The 18,116-nt window shown below is 29.8% G+C and overlaps 1 protein-coding gene across 1 annotated transcript; it reads right to left on the bottom strand.

The window, feature by feature from the left end:
- Window positions 1-720: 720 nt before the first annotated feature.
- On the bottom strand, window positions 721-5,729 carry LOC112777139 (glycolipid transfer protein 1). Its single transcript, XM_025821430.3, has 7 exons — window positions 5,454-5,729; window positions 4,473-4,603; window positions 3,704-3,759; window positions 3,285-3,415; window positions 2,457-2,592; window positions 1,733-1,864; window positions 721-1,049 (listed from the first exon to the last, which is right to left on the bottom strand). The coding sequence occupies exons 2-7, from the start codon at window positions 4,588-4,590 to the stop codon at window positions 1,014-1,016; spliced, it is 609 nt and encodes a 202-aa protein (XP_025677215.1). The 5' UTR covers window positions 4,591-4,603; window positions 5,454-5,729; the 3' UTR covers window positions 721-1,013.
- Window positions 5,730-18,116: the final 12,387 nt, after the last annotated feature.

The following is an 18,116-nucleotide window of genomic DNA, read 5'->3' as shown; positions in this document are numbered from 1 at the left end:
TTTAGATTGTCTTTTGTTAGTTTGTGGTCTCAGGTGGGTCAGGAACGGTGGCTATATTTTAAGCAACAATATATCTTACCGAAAAAGGAAAAAGAATAGGCAAAAGGGAATTAAAAATGGAGATTTTTTACTTAAATTGCATAAATATGATATAATTATAATTTATACCAGATGAAAAGTATAAAATAAATGTTGCTATTAAATACGAATTATGAAAATTACTATGTCACATCGAAAAATGAGCAAATTATTGAAAATCCCATGTCACATCGAAAAATGAGCAAATTATTGAAAATCCCATGAAACATAGATACTTTATCGAATTATCGAATCCACATGTCGGATACATTTCATATATAACATTCATCCGACGTTTGTCCAATAAATGTGTTTTCTATGTCTAATTATTTTAATTAAAAAAAACTTTCTTTCGACATATTTAGATTTATACCTAAATATCATCACGTACCAGCGTGTCAAACCTTATTCTTAAAATAAACTTGGGGATACTAAATAATTCAAAACATTTTTGATGATTAACCCTAAATAAAATTAGAGCATTGCATTACATTATTGCATACTATATCAATCAGAGTATATGGATTAGCAAACCTGGAGAGAACCATGTCAAAAAAAAGTAGAAGAAAAGAATATGGGGATAAAGCACAATCAGATTCAGCTTAAATTAAAAATACCAGACATATTCAAATCGACAAATTCTTTCTGTAACTCAGTAATCCTATCTTTTATATAACCAGTTAGCCACATGCTATAAACTGGAGTTCAAACAACTGTTATCCAAATTGTATATAATGTGAAGACTTTACACCAACAAGCACAACATGATCCAATATGCCGAACATGATTATATATTCTCACTGTTTATCATGCTAAATTGCAAATTGATATGAATCCATAGAGGAAAAGTGATAGGAGTCTATAGATTCAAAAACAAATGACAATGAGAATGGAAGAGCCACTCATTTGGAGTATTCTGATCACAAATCCATGCTTCATGATGCCTTCATTTCATCCAAGCCAAAACGAGCCTATGCCAAAAGTACAAGTCTAGTAAATACTCGAACAATTTTATATTTTAAAAAGGATTTAACTTGTTTTGCATACACTACTATTTAAGAGAGATTTAATCATGTATTGTCACTTCAAGAAAAGTATTTGACTCAACGACTCATCATCTTTGTAATCTTATAAACACACATGTATGATAATCAAACTCTTCTAAAATTATTAATTTGAATTAACAGTAAATTACCATTTTTATCTATAGAAATTCAAAACACTAACAAATTTAACCATAAATGAAGGAAACTAGCTTTGTACCCATGAAAATGGTGTCTATATAGCAAACCCATACGTTAATTTTGTTCATGAGTAGATTTGTCGACATTCTGAACATTCCTAGGTAAAAATGGTAATTTAATCATCTCTAAAAGGTACAAAGTTAGTTTCGTTTATTTATAGATAGATTTATCAATATTCTGAACTTTTATGTGTAGAAATGGTAGTTTACTTTTTGGATTAACATTGGTACATAGTTCTAAAACAGTAAAACTTTGACAAACCAATGTATGCATGTGGGGGTGCGTGTGTACATACAGGAATATGGCTTGATCCAGAATTTGATGATTCATATAGTTCAATGTCTTACTTAAGGGCAATTTAGTCATTAAGAATCAAGAACTATAAGCTAAAGAATTATAAGATATTTTACCAGAAACTTGTGATTCTCTTCAAGGAGAGGAGAGAAGTTTGTACAAAAGCTCTCTATGTCAGCGGTGATATCACCAGAACCTGATATCACATCCATGAATTTCTTCCTATCAGGAGCCAGCTTCATTGCTAGCTGTACATAAAATGTTTAGTACATTGCAAAAGCACATTGGGATCTATATAATGCATTGCCCCACCCTAAACGTAAAAAGGAGAGAGTGTTTTTTTCTAACACAACAATACATTCATTTCAATTGAGTGATTTGTGTCCTTATATGAAAAACGTGTAGTATTACTATTTTAACAGACAGACCATGTTAAAACCCATCATGCATTCTTCTCAGAACTTCATAGTTTCAGACTAAGATTATTGTCCAGATCATTTAACCTGGACGTATGTATTACATCTCTAAATTACTGGAAGTTAGGATAAGCGAAATAGCAACATGAATAGATGAATGCATTTCCCACTGAATTATTATATTATACATGAAATATTCAGATCCTAGACAGCAAAGATTGTAGAAAACAAACAGCATAATAGTAAACTTGCATTCGCTATAAGATTTTATGATGCAGCATATAAGAATTATGAGATTTCTTATGAGAAAGACTTGGGTTATTATGAAGCATGACTTTTCAATATATATACATAGTGTGTGTGTGTGTGTGTGTGTTTCTATCACTGAATTAGAAGAAAAAGGACGCATGTAAAAGAACATTACCGTGAAGCTTGAACTAGCAAGCCAGCCATGCCACTTCTTTAAAGTCTTGTTATATGAATCTGTACATGCTTGTGACATTGACCAATCTTCATGCTCGATTAAGTTTCGGAACAATGCCACCAAGAAATCCATTGCCCTGAAGATTTCAAAGGTCAGGAAATAAATTTGTATTAAAATACATTAACCAATAATACAAAGGTGACCAAACCATTTGCTTCGGAGAAGAAATGGTGGGGGGTCTGACCAACAAATAAAAATTAGTTAACCACATTAGATTTTCCCTAACACCTTAAGAAAGGTAAGCCCAACTAGCAGAAGCTTCGTAAGTCATAATCTCAAATGCAATCAATCCGAGTAAATCGTCATAACTGAGGTTTCTACCTTTCAGCTGATACTTATTATAATGGTTTGAATTCTCCCTATGACCTTGAGAAAGTGACTCAACCAAAACAAGCAAGAAAATGAGTTTGGCTTTTTATAGCTTAAAAGAATGAGCCAGGTTTGACTCTGCTCATCATCATTGCATAATAGCCATTCTTGCATGGGTGCACACATTACTACTACTATACTATATGTCCCTATGTGTTATGGTTTGTTTCCTTTGATCACAATGATTGGAAAGCACATGTTCCATAACACAACATACTATTATACTAGTATTGTTTTTTTTTTTTTTTTTTTTTTTGAGCATTACTTTACCCTTAGAAAAGATACTCTGCCAATCAAGCATAACAAATTAAAGGAAGAGTTACATATAATACAAAATCTAAGAATGACATACCAAATATGAATTATAAGTTATTTGACAAATGCTTCTTTATTCTTTACCTTGTAAGCCAAAGAAGTCCATTGGTACAACTGGATGATGACTTAGCCGTGTTACTTTCAACTTCTGTTTGTACCAAACTGTACAGATGGTTGAATCCGGATGGATTGGTGGAATATTTAGATTCCAATCTCTGTCCAACGCAGTATAGAGTGAGAACATATATCACTTAAAAGTTTTGAACCCAATAATATTAAAGTTGTGATACATAGTAATAGGACATGCAAGCCGGTTTCCAAAGTATTAGACATAAAACCATGCCATATGCTTGAAGGTATGGTAAGACATATAACCATAACATTTCACTTTATTGAAAAACATATTCCATCTAAAGCTGCAACATGCATAAAGTGATACACTGGTTTATGTACCAGAAAAGATATGTAGGAGTGAGAAGACATAGCAGGTGACAAAAACATACCGATATGTTACCACCTATGTCAGATTTTACAAGGGCCATGGCTGCTCCAAATTTATCTGGCACAATAAATCAAAAAATTAGTTCGCTGAACAGTATTTTTCTGCATTTTGCTAAAAGAGATAACACAAATGCCAAAGAAGAAATCAAGTGTATAAAATACCATAAAGCAATTAAAGAATCAAACAGCAAATTCATTGAGGATAAGTGAACAACAATATCACACAATGCAAATAGCCAAAGGAACAGGCCACATAAGAAAATAGAGTAGATATTCTCTTTTCTTTAGAAGTTCATCCACAGGGTTTTCCAGTCACATCATCAAATCAGTCCCATCATGGTTTGGTCACACAATGGGGTAATGGAACTATGGAAGGGACTAGTTCTCCTTGGTTGAGTCTATAATTAATGGAGGTGGAAGTAATGTGGAGGGAAATCATCTCCCTTCAAGCTTCAGCTTTATATTTAAATTATGAGTTTTGCTTTTATGGATAGGGATATCGGTTGCTTGAACTTTTACTATAGCTTATATTTCACTGATGAAATCCCTATTTAGTCACAACTGTCTTAGACAAAGTTCTAACTGGAATTGAAAAATCTAGTTTAAGATAGATGTAAATATATCCATTGAGTTTATTCGAGCAAATTCAATTCATGGGTCTTTGGGAACACAAGCCTATCTTATGTTGACAAAATCACTAACAAGTTGCATCCATTTTTATCAAAGAGAGAAAAATCCATTAAGATCTAACACGAGTGAAAGAACATGCACCTATAACAGGCAGTATTTGCTTGCATACATCCAAGAAAGGCTGGGACAGGATTTCTCCTTGTTCAGACTTTACAACCTTCATTCCTTCCAACGCAGCGGCAAAAACAGTCCCCTCCATCTTTGTGCTTTTGCTGCAGATAACAATGCCGCATCCCAATGAAAAAGATTGATAAGTACATGTTAACAGATATCGGATCTACATTTCATCTACCATCAACAAACCATGCAAATGTACCTTCCTTTTTTAACTCTAGCTAAAAATTTTATAATGTGGAATCAAGGGAAGAACAAAAGAAAGAAAATTCAGAACTTTCATCAACAGTTCAGCACCAGAGGAAGAAGACTTTATAGTTCAAGTGGGAAATATCAAAATAACCACTCAAGTCTTTCTAGTAAAAGGTGTTCAAAGCAAGCAAATTTGAAGTTAAATACACCAAAAACAAATCAAAAACTTAGAAATAATCAAATAACTTGAGGAGAGTGTTCTCCATTTTCCACAATGCTTAGATCTTTATGCATCTAAGTAGCATCTGATCAACGATCATCACAACTAATCTTCCAACATAACTGAAGTCCACTTTTGCTCATAACCAGGTGAAAATGGAAGGCAAAAACCAGATACCCATTGAGATTAAAGGGCAAGGTCAAAAAACACACATGAACTTGAATTTCTTTTAAATAAAATAAAATAAAAATAAAAATAAAAAACTTTACTGAACCAATACATGAAATGAACAAGTCAGAGTCAGATCTCTTTCCCTAAAGCCATGAATAAAGAGCTAGAAGATGCAAAATATGAATTGAGCTCAAAAGCGTGTATATCAACTAAATTCAGCAGAGAAGCATGCTCATCAACTAAACTTTTCTGCAAAATTCATCATTATATTTTCCACTGGTTTCTCGGGAAACAAACAATAGAAAGAGAAAAGAAACATTGATCAAAAGAACAAAGCAAAGAGATTGGAATTGAGAGAGACATACATGAAATGTGACACAGACTTGAACTGGGGAAGACTCCACGGTGATCTTCGACTCCGAACAAATCGCAGCGTTAAAAACGCAACAATATATATTTACGCAACAAGTTGTGTTTTGGAATTTTTGGTTACAAGATTTTTTAAAAAATATTTTCTCCTAAAATGATTTTTTTTTTATTTGGTTTAGATATTTTTTATGTTTATGGCTTATGGATTTAAGATTAGAAATATTATCGGAATTTTTTATTTCTTTAACGTGATTATCTGAAATAATTGGATTGTAAAGTTTGTTTTCGAGTAGAAAAAAATTTATATTCTTAGAAATATTATATCAAAGTATTATTAAAAATATTTTTGATACTATAGTTAAGTCATTTTCAATATTTCTAAGAATAAATTACTAAAATATTTATTTTATTATACATTATACATATTTTTTAAAATCTATTTTAAATTTCTAAAATATCACCAATACTATTAGAAAGAAGAGATCATAGAAAAGAAATATATGAACTAGGGAAATAATAATTATTTTATATGTTAATTTTTATTATATGAGAATATCAAATACTCACTTTTAGCATGAAATAAGAATTAAAAATTTTAACAAAATAAATTTTCTTATGAATAACTTATTCTTGTCAGAATTAGATCTTAAAACTAGTCACCAAAAAAAAAAAAGATCTTAAAACTTTAAACAAATATGTTATATTTTCCTAAACAATTCACATGAATGAGTTAGAATTCTTTAAAAAAAATTCCAATAAAATTAAAATCTTACATCATAAAACAATTGTCTAATGTGTATATAAAAGAATAATTATCAATTCGTTGTTATTTATAAAAATATATATTTGACATCTTATTAAAAAAATTTATCATGTAATCGTAAATAATTTTAGTTGTTCGTTTATTGTACGTTATTATGTTTAATTATTTTATCATGATAATTTTAATTATCAGTTGAGTGATTATTTAATTAAATAAATAAAAATTATATAAATTAATATGTATAAATAATTAAATATCACAAATATATAATAGTTGATTTAATTATTAATTTTTAATGTACATAAAAAAAATCATCATAAAAAATAAAATAAATGTGGTTAACATACATTTCAAAAAATAATTTTGTCATTTCTAAAATTACTAATCACAATCTCATTTAACCATATTTTTATTAAATTTACTGATGCAACTTGGCGTTATTTTAGGAAAACCAAATAAAAGTTTGTATGGGGAAAATGGCAGTAATAATTTTGAAGTGACATTATCACCTTTATTTAGGGCTGACAAGTGACCATAGATAAAGTAGGGTAGAGTTTGAACTCTACTCTAATTTTATTTGCGGGTTGAAAATTTTTAAAAAATTCTATTCTACTTTATTCGTGGGTTGAGAATTTTTCAATCCTAACCCTATCATACCTTAAAGTTCTAAACTTTATCCTATCCGATGCAGAAAAATAAAAAAATTTTAAATAAATATAGAATTCAACAATTTCAAAATTCATACATATTAATAAAATAGAAAATAAAAAACTAAGTTCAAATTAAATTAAAAATAATAACATCTTAAAGAAATCTAACATAAAATTATAAATAATATGATCATTAACGAACTTTAGTGGTTATTTCAAGTTTTTATAAGAGGAAGATTGTCGCTTCAATATTCACTTTTTTTACTACATACATTATTTATATATATATATATATATATATATATATATATATATATATATATATATATATATATATATATTAGGGATACGGGTAGGGTATGACATGTTATACCCTGAACCCGTACCCTATCCGCAGATAAATCTGCACCACACCTTACCCTATTCGCAGTAGACCAGATAGACAACTCTATCCGAACGGATTGATCTGGATTAAATATCCGCGAATAAAATATAAATTGTCAACCCTACTTTTATTAAAAAAAATAAATACTTATTGTATTTCTTAAGTTTCTTTAGCTACAATCTACATTATTCCTCGGTTACTTGCTTACACGTTCAGATGAGATCACGAAACGTGCAATAAGCGTCTAAGCGAGTCACCAAATCGTACACTAGTATTAGTACACACCCCAAATAAAGTCTCATGACCAAGATTTACGAGAAATTGAAGAAATATACCAACGAAAAAGATAACCGAAAAAAGACAAATACGTCTCGATCCTTTATTTCGAAGATAAATACATTTTTGATTACTTAAAAAACATGTCTTTAGATATTTTGGAAATTTTAAATATTTTGTATTTTAAAAAATAAGAAACATTTTTATATTTTTAATTAATTAAAAATTTATGTATCTTCAAATTAAAAAATAAAAAATTTATGAGTAATTATCTAAATCAGTTTTTAAGGATTTTAAAAGCAAACATTTTAGTCTTTGAAAAAATTAGTACATAAATCAATTCCAAAGTTTTATTCTGGCAAGTCTCCAGTTTATTTTTCAGCAGAGTAATTACCCAGATCAGTCTCCAAAAATTTTAAAAGTAGACTTTTTAGTCCAAAAAAAAATTAATACACAAATCAATCCCCAACTTATTTTTTGTCAGACATAACAGTCTCGTCCATTTTACTTTTCCTATATGTCAACCTTTATTATTAATTTAGCTTTGTGCATGTGGATACGACGACACCAGCATATTAATACACGCTTTTCGTTAAAAACAAGTAAGGTAAATAATGATGCTTTGAAATGTAAATTAAAATATTTACTTTTAATACAAATATGTTTTTTTTAAAATAGGATATGTTTTGATTATATTAAATACAAAAATATCAAATAGTTTTAATCTTAAATTATATATATATATATATATATACTTTTTATATTATAAATACATACATAAGAATCTAATAAATAAATTTATTATTTTTTTTATTCAAAAAATACAAAAAAATTATGATGCAATATTATTGTGTAATTAATAATAATAATAATAATAATAATTTTATTTTTTTGGACGAAAAACTAATATGTCTGACAAAAAAAAATGTTGGAGATTTAATCTGTATGTTAATTTTTTTGGGCGACTAAAATGTCCACTTTTTAAATATTTTAAGACTGATCTGAGTAATTACTCTGTCGAAAAATAAACTAGAGACTGATTTGTCTGCCGGAGTAAAACCTTAGGAATTGATCTGTATATTAATTTTTTTTAGGGACTAAAATGTCCACTTTTAAAATCTTTAGAGACTAATTTAGATAATTACTTAAAATTTATTTTTTTCATGATAACATAATTTTTTAACTTTTTATCACAAATATTAATTAAATTATTTATTGAAACAAAAAACACAAATTTTTTTAATGATAGTTCAAGATTGGTACAAAAGAACTTATCTGTTTTTTATTTACAAAATTCAAAAACTTATTTATAATTAAATTTTGTAAATTTAGTAATAAAAAGTTAAGGAGTTATTTTTTCTTAAAATTACTCTATCATAGCATCTTATAACCATAAAAAAAAATGAAAACTTGAAACTAACATTTAATATTCATGAATTTATAACCTCCAAAATGGGTATGTAAAAACTTAAACTTTTTCTTTTATAATAAACATAAAGTTATTTGTACTTTGTAGCATCCAAAGATATCAATTATGATCTCTATTAACTAAAATCTATTGCAAAATAAATAAATAAAGAAGATATAAAATAAAAAATATAATTAAATAACTTTAATAGTAATATTCATCATAATTACTATATCAATATAATAGAGATGATTAATATATTTACTAATATTAAATATGAATAAATGACCATTTGTACCCATAAAAGATGAAAACGTTGACATATGTGCCCACACTAGATCGAAACTAAACTTGTACCCACGCAAGATGTCCTCCGTGTGACAAAAGTACCCTACGTGGCACTCCAACCTTCTAAAGACAAGGTACTTTTGTCACACAGAGGACATCTTGCGTGGGTACAAGTTTAGTTTCGATTTAGTGTGGGTACATATGTCAGCGTTTTCATCTTTTATGAATACAAATGATCATTAATTCTATTAAATATATTGCAACGTATACTCAAAGAGATAAAGAAAAGAGAGTTTATATTATATATATGAAAAAGAAGAATACTTTTATTGTTCATCAATTGTCTGAGATCTCCTCACTATTTATAGAGGTAAAATGTTTACTTTTTTAAACTTTATTTAAGTTCATTTTAACTTAGGAGCTTCATTCTTTCATAGAAAAAATCAGCCGCCCATATAATGAATGTGCATCAATATCATCATGTTTATCACAACACTCCCCCTTAGATGACTATTTAGGATTATACCTTGTTAAAATTTTACTAAAGAAAAATCCAATGGAAAAAAAATTTTAGTGAAGGAAAAAGAGTACAATATCCTTTGTGATAGGGACTGTCTCATTAAAAACCTTGTCAAGAAAAACCCAATGAAAAAAAAAATCTGACCAAGGGAAAAAGAGTACAGTCTCCCCCTCTTGTCGACATTATTTAATATCTTGAAATCTGCGCATCCCAATCTGATGAACTAATCTTTCAAAAAAGGATTTTAGGAGTGACTTTGTAAATAAATTTGCCAGATTATCACTTGAGCGGATCTGTTGGATATCAATTGTCTCTTGATTTTGAAAGTCATTAATGAAGAAGAATTTGGATGAAATATACTTTGTTCTATCACCTTTGATGTATCCACCCTTAAGTTGAGCAATGCATGCTGTATTATCTTCAAACAGGATAGTTTGAACTATCTTATGGTCAATCAGTCCACATGATGATAGAATATATTGAATCAAACTTCTAAGCCAAAAACACTCGCGACTTGCTTCATGTATCGCTAATATTTCAGTATGATTAGAGGATGTTGCTGCAATCGTCTGTTTCGTGGACCTCCATAATATAGCTGTACCACCATATGTGAACAGGTATCCTATTTGAGATCTCCCTTTGTATGGATCAGACAAGTATCCTGCATCTGCATAGCCAACTAGTTGTAACTTGGCCCATATGGATAAAACAATCCCAAGTCAACCTTTCCATGAAATATCGAAAGATTTGTTTGATTCCATTCTAATGTCTTCTGGTTGGAGAGGAACTATACCTTGCTAGTAAGTTCACAGCAAATGATATATCGAGTCGTGTATTATTAGCAAGATATATTAGCGCTCCAATGACACTAAGATATGGTACTTCAGGACCAATGATATCTTCATTTTCTTCTTTCGGACGGAATTGATCCTTTTCCACATCCAAAGATCTTACGATCATTTGGGTACTTAATGGATGTGCCTTATCCATATAAAATCTTTTTAAAATCTTTTCTATGTATGTTGTTTGATGAATAAAGATTCCATCTTTTGTATGCTCGATCTGCAGGCCGAGATAAAATTTAGTCTTTCTAAGATCTTTCATCTCAAACTCTTCTTTTAGAGCTTTTATAATTGTTGGAATCTCTTCAGAAATTCCAATGATATTTAAATCATCAACGTACACAGCAATTATAATGAAGCCAGATGCAGATTTCTTTATAAAAATACATGAGCAGATATCATCATTCTTGAATCCGTTTTTGGCCAGATACTCAGTAAGACGATTATAACACATTCGTTCAGATTGCTTTAGACCATATAAATTTATTTACAATTTGACCGAGTATAACCCCTGTGAATATTCCTTGGACGATTTAGATATCTTTAATCCTTCAAGGATTTTCATATAGATATCATGATCTAATGATCCGTGTAAGTAGGTTGTTATCACATCCATTAAATGCATATGTAGTTTATGGTATGCGGATAAACTGACCAAATGACGCAATGTTATTGCATCCACTACAGGGCAATATGTTTTTTCATAATCTATACCGGGCCTTGATTAAAAACCTTGTGCCACAAGTCGATTTTTGTAGCGTAGAACTTTATTTTTCTCATTTTGTTTTCTCACAAATACCATCTGTATCCAACAGGTTTTACATCTTCTGGCGTACAAACTACAAGTCCAAAGACTCCACGTGTTGCAAAATGAGTCTAACTCAGCCTTTATAGCTTCTTCCCATTTTGGCCAATCATTCCTTTGTCGACATTCTTCGATTGTTCTTGCCTCAAGATCCTTATTTTCATGCATGATATTTAATGTCACATTATATGCAAATATTTCATTGACAATTGTCTTATTTTAGTCCTAATTTTCTCCTATAAAGGCATAATTTATCGAGATCTTGTTATTTTCATAATTTTTAGGTACCTGAATGACTTCTGGAGTCAAAATTATATTAGAATTTTGGACAACTGCAGGTATTTTTACTATGCCTTCTTCAACAGGAACAGTATTTACCTCTTTTCTTTTTCGAGAATTTTTGTCTTTGTAACCGACAGGTCTACCACGCTTCTGATGTGAATTTGTTTTGATGGCTATTTGTCCAACTTGGACATCAATTTGAATTGGAGCATTTTCAGCTGGTATATAGGATTTAGTTATCCTTTTTGTATCAGAAAATGCATCAGGCAATTCATTTGCTATTCTTTATAAATGTATAATCTTTTGAACTTCTAGTTCACACTGCCCTGATCGAGGATCTAAATGCATTAAGGATGATGCATTCCAATTAAGTTCCTTTTCAGGAAACTTATTCTCTCCCCCTAATGTTAGAAATTTTGATTCATCAAAATGACAATCTACAAATCGGGCTTTAAATACATCTCCAGTTTGTATCTCAAGATATCTCACTATAGAAGGAGAATTATATCCAATATATATCTCCAATTTTCTTTGAGGTCCCATTTTGGTGCGAGAAGGTGGTGCAATGGGAACATATATCGCACACCCGAATATTCTTAAATGGGAAACATTTGGCTGCTGGCCAAAAGCTAATTGCATATGAGATAGATGGTAACTTGTTGGTTTCACACGAATAAGTGCTGTTGCATGTAAAATAGCATGCTTCAAGCCGAGGTTGAGAGATTTGTTCTCATAAGTAAGGGTCTAGTAATTAATTGGAGGCGTTTAATAAGTGATTCTGTTAACCCATTTTGTGTGTGAACATGAGCTACTGGATGTTCCACGCTTATTCCGTTAGCTATACAATAAGCATCAAAGGCTTGAGAAGTAAATTCACCAGCATTATCAAGGCGAATTGCTTTGATTGGATTTTCTGGAAACTGTATTTTTAATCGAATAATTTGAGCAAGTAATCTCGCAAACGCTAGGTTGCGAGAAGACAATAAGCACATATGTGACCATCTCGAAGATGCATCTATTAAGACCATAAAATATCTAAAATATTCATATGGTGGATGAATAGGTCCACATATATCGCCTTGAATCCTTTCTAGAAATTTAGGGGACTCAAATCCAATATTTACTGGTAATGGCCTTAAAATTAGCTTTCTTTGAGAACATGCAGCACAACAAAATTCACTAGATTTAAGAATCTTCTAGTTCTTTAGGAAATGTCCATGAGAGTTTTCAATAATTCTTTGCATCATGGTTGTTCCCGGATGATCCAATCGATCATGCCAAGTTATGAATTTATTTGGGCTAGTAAACTTCTGGTTTACAATGGCATGTGATTCAATTGCACTAATTTTGGTATAATATAACCTAGATGAAAGTGAGGGTAACTTTTTTAATATAACCTTTTTATTTAAATCATGAGTTGTGATATACAAATACTCATAATTTTCTCTCATTCATTGTTTCAATATGATATCCATTTCGACGAATATCTTTAAAACTCAATAAGTTTCTTAGAGACTTAGTAGACAATAGTGCATTATTTATTATGAATTTTGTTCCTCCGGAAAATAAAATTATAGCTCTTCCGGAGCCTTCTATCACATTGCCTGAGCCAATAATAGTATTAACATATTCTTCTTTTGGCACAAGATGGGTAAAATATATATTACTTTTGAGAATGGTGTGCAAACTTACACTTTCCGTAAGGCAAACATCTTCACTATATATCCTTGCCATTTTCTTCAAAGACAAATAATAATAAAATGAGTAGAAATATTTGCGCAATAAAATTATTTTCTTGATTGAAAATATTTTTCTAAGAAGTATAGTATATAAGAAAAGTTTTATTATTATTATCTTAGCACATTCAGTAATTTTGAAATTCATAAATATTTTATTAAACTTTATTCATATACATCGTACTTGAAATTTAAATGCATAGAAAATAAAACTTAAGAAGTTTTTTTACATTATTTATTTACATGAGTACTTAACAAACCCACATGTTAAACTTTTCCATCATTGATCAAATGACCAATATTTCCTTCAGGATCCTCAAAGAAATCAGATACTTCATAATGAGTGGTATAATTTTCAGCATCATTTGAAACAAAATTTGTCTCATTTCCTTTGTTGTCCTTTTTCAAAGATCTTTGATAAAAATCGACTAGGTGTCTTGGGGTACAACAGATACGCGACCAATGGCCCTTTCCACAACAACGGAAATATTTATCCTCTGTTGATTTATTTTGCCCATTGTTTCTTTCTTTATTCAATTTCTGGTGAGATTCTTTCTTATAAACATAATTTTTCTTTATTCCATAATTTTTCTTGTTATCAAAACCTTGTCAGCTGGGCGCATTTCATGATTTTTTAAAAGCAACTTATTGTTGCGTTCAACAACAAGAAGGCAAGAAATTAACTCAAAATAATTTTTAAATCATTTTTCTCAACACTGCTGCTGTAGGAGCACATTCGAGGCATGCAAGGTCGAGAAAGTTTTCTCTAACATATCATTATCAATTATCTTTTTCCCACATAATTTCATTCGTGAGGTGATTCGAAACATTGCTGAATTGTGAGATATTCATTTTTCAATCTTTCATCAAGATGACAATGAAATAATATCATGGCTTTGGCTTTATCCTTTTGGGATGCATTATTTTCAGCCTTAATGGTATCTCCAAGATCTATTAAATCAAGATAGATTTCAGTATCTAGTATTCATGATAAGTAGTTATTTTCAAATATATCAAGAGCATTAAATTCAAGATGAGAGAGTTTTGACATAATAAAAATTTGTTACTTGAGTCTTTTTAAAATTTGATCAGAGTCTCGTGCTGATAATGTGTTGTAAAATAAATAAATAAGGAAGATATAAAATAAAGAAGTATAATTAGATAACTCTAGTAGTAATATTTACCACAATTATTATCTCAATATAATAGAGATGATTAATATATTTACTAATATTATATATATTGCAACGTATACTCAGAGAGATAGAGAAAAGAGAGTTTATATTATATATATGAAAGAGAAGAGTACTTTTGTTGTTCATTAATTGTCTGAGACCTCACTATTTATAGAGGTAAAATGTTTACTTTTTTAAATTTTATTTAAATTTATTTTAACTTGGGAATTTCATTCTTTTATAAGAAAAGTTGTTCATATAATGAATGAGCATCCACATCATCATATTTATCACAACAAAACCATTCAATTTAAAAATTTGAAAAAAAAGAAGAATATTGAAGTAGGAAGAATTAATGGTGATACGAGGGAATCATAAAAAGAATTAAGTAGGTTATTATAGAGAAATAAAAAAAGAAATAATTCTATAGAAAAAAATCAGAGTAAAAGAATACCATTCACTAATTTTATGTTTATCAATTATATTTTAATTAAGTCTTGGACTACTTTTACTCATTACATTACCTTTTTTAACTATAACTTTACTTCAAAGTTCTAGCAATATGTATAATCTAATTATATTTAATAACAACAAATTCTCAAATAATATTTGCTACTTCATTTCTATTTTAGTCTCAACAAAAATAAAATAAAATTTTACTAAAATCTCATTGATAAAATTTCAGTCTATCAACCTAAAACAAACGAAATATATTTAATGCATAAATATAAAATTGACTAAAAATATTATAATTCTTAAATTTGGGCCTGAAATAAAAGAATTATTACTTGTGTGCATCTTCTGAACTCTTATCTCTTTACATTTTAAATTTATTATTTATATTTGCATTCAAAAGTTTACTTCTCACATATCTAACTTTGTTTAGAGTTTCAAACAAAATTTTTTAAAAGAACACAATAATATTTTTTGTAGCATATAAATTTAAAAACTTGAAAATCTTTTAAATTTTTGTTCTAAATAAAAAAAAAGAATTAAAGCACAAATCAACTCACTCTTCATGTGCTTTACCGATTTTAATAATCACATTATGCTTCTAACAATTATGTCAGCAGTTTTCGCTATAAATTAGAGAGCAAAATAAATTTAGGAATTTGTGTATCTCCCACTTCAAAGGGTAAACAATGTTTTTATATTTAAAAATAATGACAAGTTAATTTGTAACAAAAATATCAAAAATGTATTTTTTTTTATTTTTTTTAGATGGATATATTATGTCATTTGGAAAATTGACGAATTGTGTTAGCCTTATATATTTTTGTTGTATTTAGGTAGAATTAGTCATGTTTTGAGATTTATATTTATTGCCTCTACTAGTTGAAAGATAGTAGCATAATGAATGTTTATGATACGACATACGATCATATAATGCTATATTGTCTTTACGTGTTTTCACATACTGTATTTGGTTTATATTCGTGTATATTAAAGACACACAAAAATATATGTACATTGTTTGTTTTGTGAGACACAAATTCAAGTGAGACACGATTATATATAACTACACACAAAGAATATATATTTTTTATCTCTCTAAAATGAAGATTAAAATATATTTTTGAACAATTTTATCTTTACTAAATTTTTAAAATTCTAAAATTGCCCAACTTACATTAACGTTCTTGTTCTCTTCTCCTCTCTCTCCGTCCTCTAACCTCCACTGATACTGCGTCTCAACTCCTCCTCTCCAAATTTGTTTCATCTTCATCCTCTATTATCCCAGATCTATCAAATAGCTACACATACAAAGCATTTCGTATTTATCTCTAAGATTGATGTCTCTTTCTCTGGATCTCTCTTTCTCATTCTCTTCGGCACCACCATCTCTAACGACGTTGCCTTCGCTTCTTCTATCTCTTTTATCTTTGTCTTCGTCTAGTGATGAGAAAAAGAGTGCTGGTGACTGGAGTGGTCGACTGTCATTGCAGATCTGACGCCGCCATAATTGCAAACATGAAGAAAGTTGATTTTACCAAACGCCACCGCAACCACGGGAACGAAGAAGGTTGTCCAACACTACCATTTACCTCCGGTCACCCTTCATCATCACCATCATCTTCCCTGTCATTTGCCTCACTTTCAACCCTCGCCTTCCCTTATCTTAGATCTGTTTCAATTTTTCTTTTAACTTTTTCATTTTTTGTTTTTTAATTTAAATTCTTTAAGTAATATTTGATTTAGAGTTGTTAGTTTTATTTATTTAAAATAAGATTGAAAAATCAGTAGCAATGATATTGGTAATGACAGAAATTAATGATAGTGGTAGTAGTGGTAGTAGTGATAGTGGTAGTGGTGGTGATATTGGTGTTAAAATTATTTTAATTTAAGAGTAAAATTAACTTTTAGATTAAATAAATGTATCTTGTATATTATCACCAAATATATTATAAAATTTATATATATCTGTGTTCACATATTTTTATGTTTTTGTATTTATATTTCTATTTTTTTGAGACAATAACTAAATACAACCACATGAAATTAATATGATGTGGTTATATTTGGAATGAAAAAAATCTAGACCAAATGCGCAACTAGTTTATCGTAATCCTATTTGATTGATCAATAGTTATATTTCTTCCATTGTTTTTATAGTTTAAACTTTTTATTTTTGAATTAGAAAGATCCAAAAGATATGTAGTTGGGAAAATATAGGAAAAGTATTAGAGACTAACTCATAATCAGCTAAGTTGTAACAACAATAATTAATAATTATTAATTTTAAATTTTTTAAAAATTAAAATTTGAATATTCAGCATTAAACACATTTCAAATAATAAGGATTAGACAAATAGTAACCTCCCAAAACGTCTTCATCTCTTTTTATCGAGTAAACAATCTCATTCACACAAATCTCCACATCGCACCTTCCGAAGTACCCCGGCTCCCATTGTGTAGACTATTGCATCGCCACCTCTACAGTGCATCTCGCATATCGCCACTCTCCTGTCACACCGTCCTTTGATCCGCGCCACTTGCACCCACGCTGCTCGCATGTGGTATCCTCACCGCTTGCATCCCAAGGCCAAGCTCGCAAATGCGCCGCCATGGCCTCTACCCCGATGATCCTCTGGGCAGTGCCGGTTCCCTCCAAAACCAATCCCAGTCGCTGCAACGCGCGCTTTGCATGCGTTATTTCCTCCTCCGCAGGACCATTGCGGCACCCTCCCCCTCGCAGTTCACATCGCCGCCGACCACCGCAGCGCGCTCCCTCTATCTCGTTTCCACCTTCTCAATCCTTTCTACTTCTTTTTCGGTGAACTAATTCATCTTCTTTTACTTTTAATTTAATCTCTGTAGAATGTGATTATTTTATGTACAGATAGTGTTTTGGAAGTGGATTAGCCCCAAGTTGTTGGGTCTTGTAACATAGGCATCTGTATACCATTGGTCAATTGAAGGTAAGACATAATTCTGCTAATTCAATTATGTTCTCCATCTTATGCATTTTGGTTGAGGTGCTTGTAGTTTGTATGAAAATTGTTAAATTGTTTATTGGTCTGTGATATAT

This window comes from Arachis hypogaea, chromosome 19 (genome assembly GCF_003086295.3).
Source record: "Arachis hypogaea cultivar Tifrunner chromosome 19, arahy.Tifrunner.gnm2.J5K5, whole genome shotgun sequence".
NCBI lineage: Eukaryota > Viridiplantae > Streptophyta > Magnoliopsida > Fabales > Fabaceae > Arachis > Arachis hypogaea.
This window is presented reverse-complemented; position numbering and strand designations above follow the sequence as displayed.

Coding starts and splice junctions, on each gene's coding strand:
- LOC112777139 (XM_025821430.3), bottom strand. CDS start 4,590: ATGGAGGGGACTGTTTTTGCCGCTGCGTTGGAAGGAATGAAGGTTGTA. Junction 3,760..4,472: donor GCAAATACTGCCTGTTATAG/GTGCATGTTCTT, acceptor TTATTGTGCCAG/ATAAATTTGGAGCAGCCATG. Junction 2,593..3,284: donor GGACTTCTTTGGCTTACAAG/GTAAAGAATAAA, acceptor TGAAATCTTCAG/GGCAATGGATTTCTTGGTGG.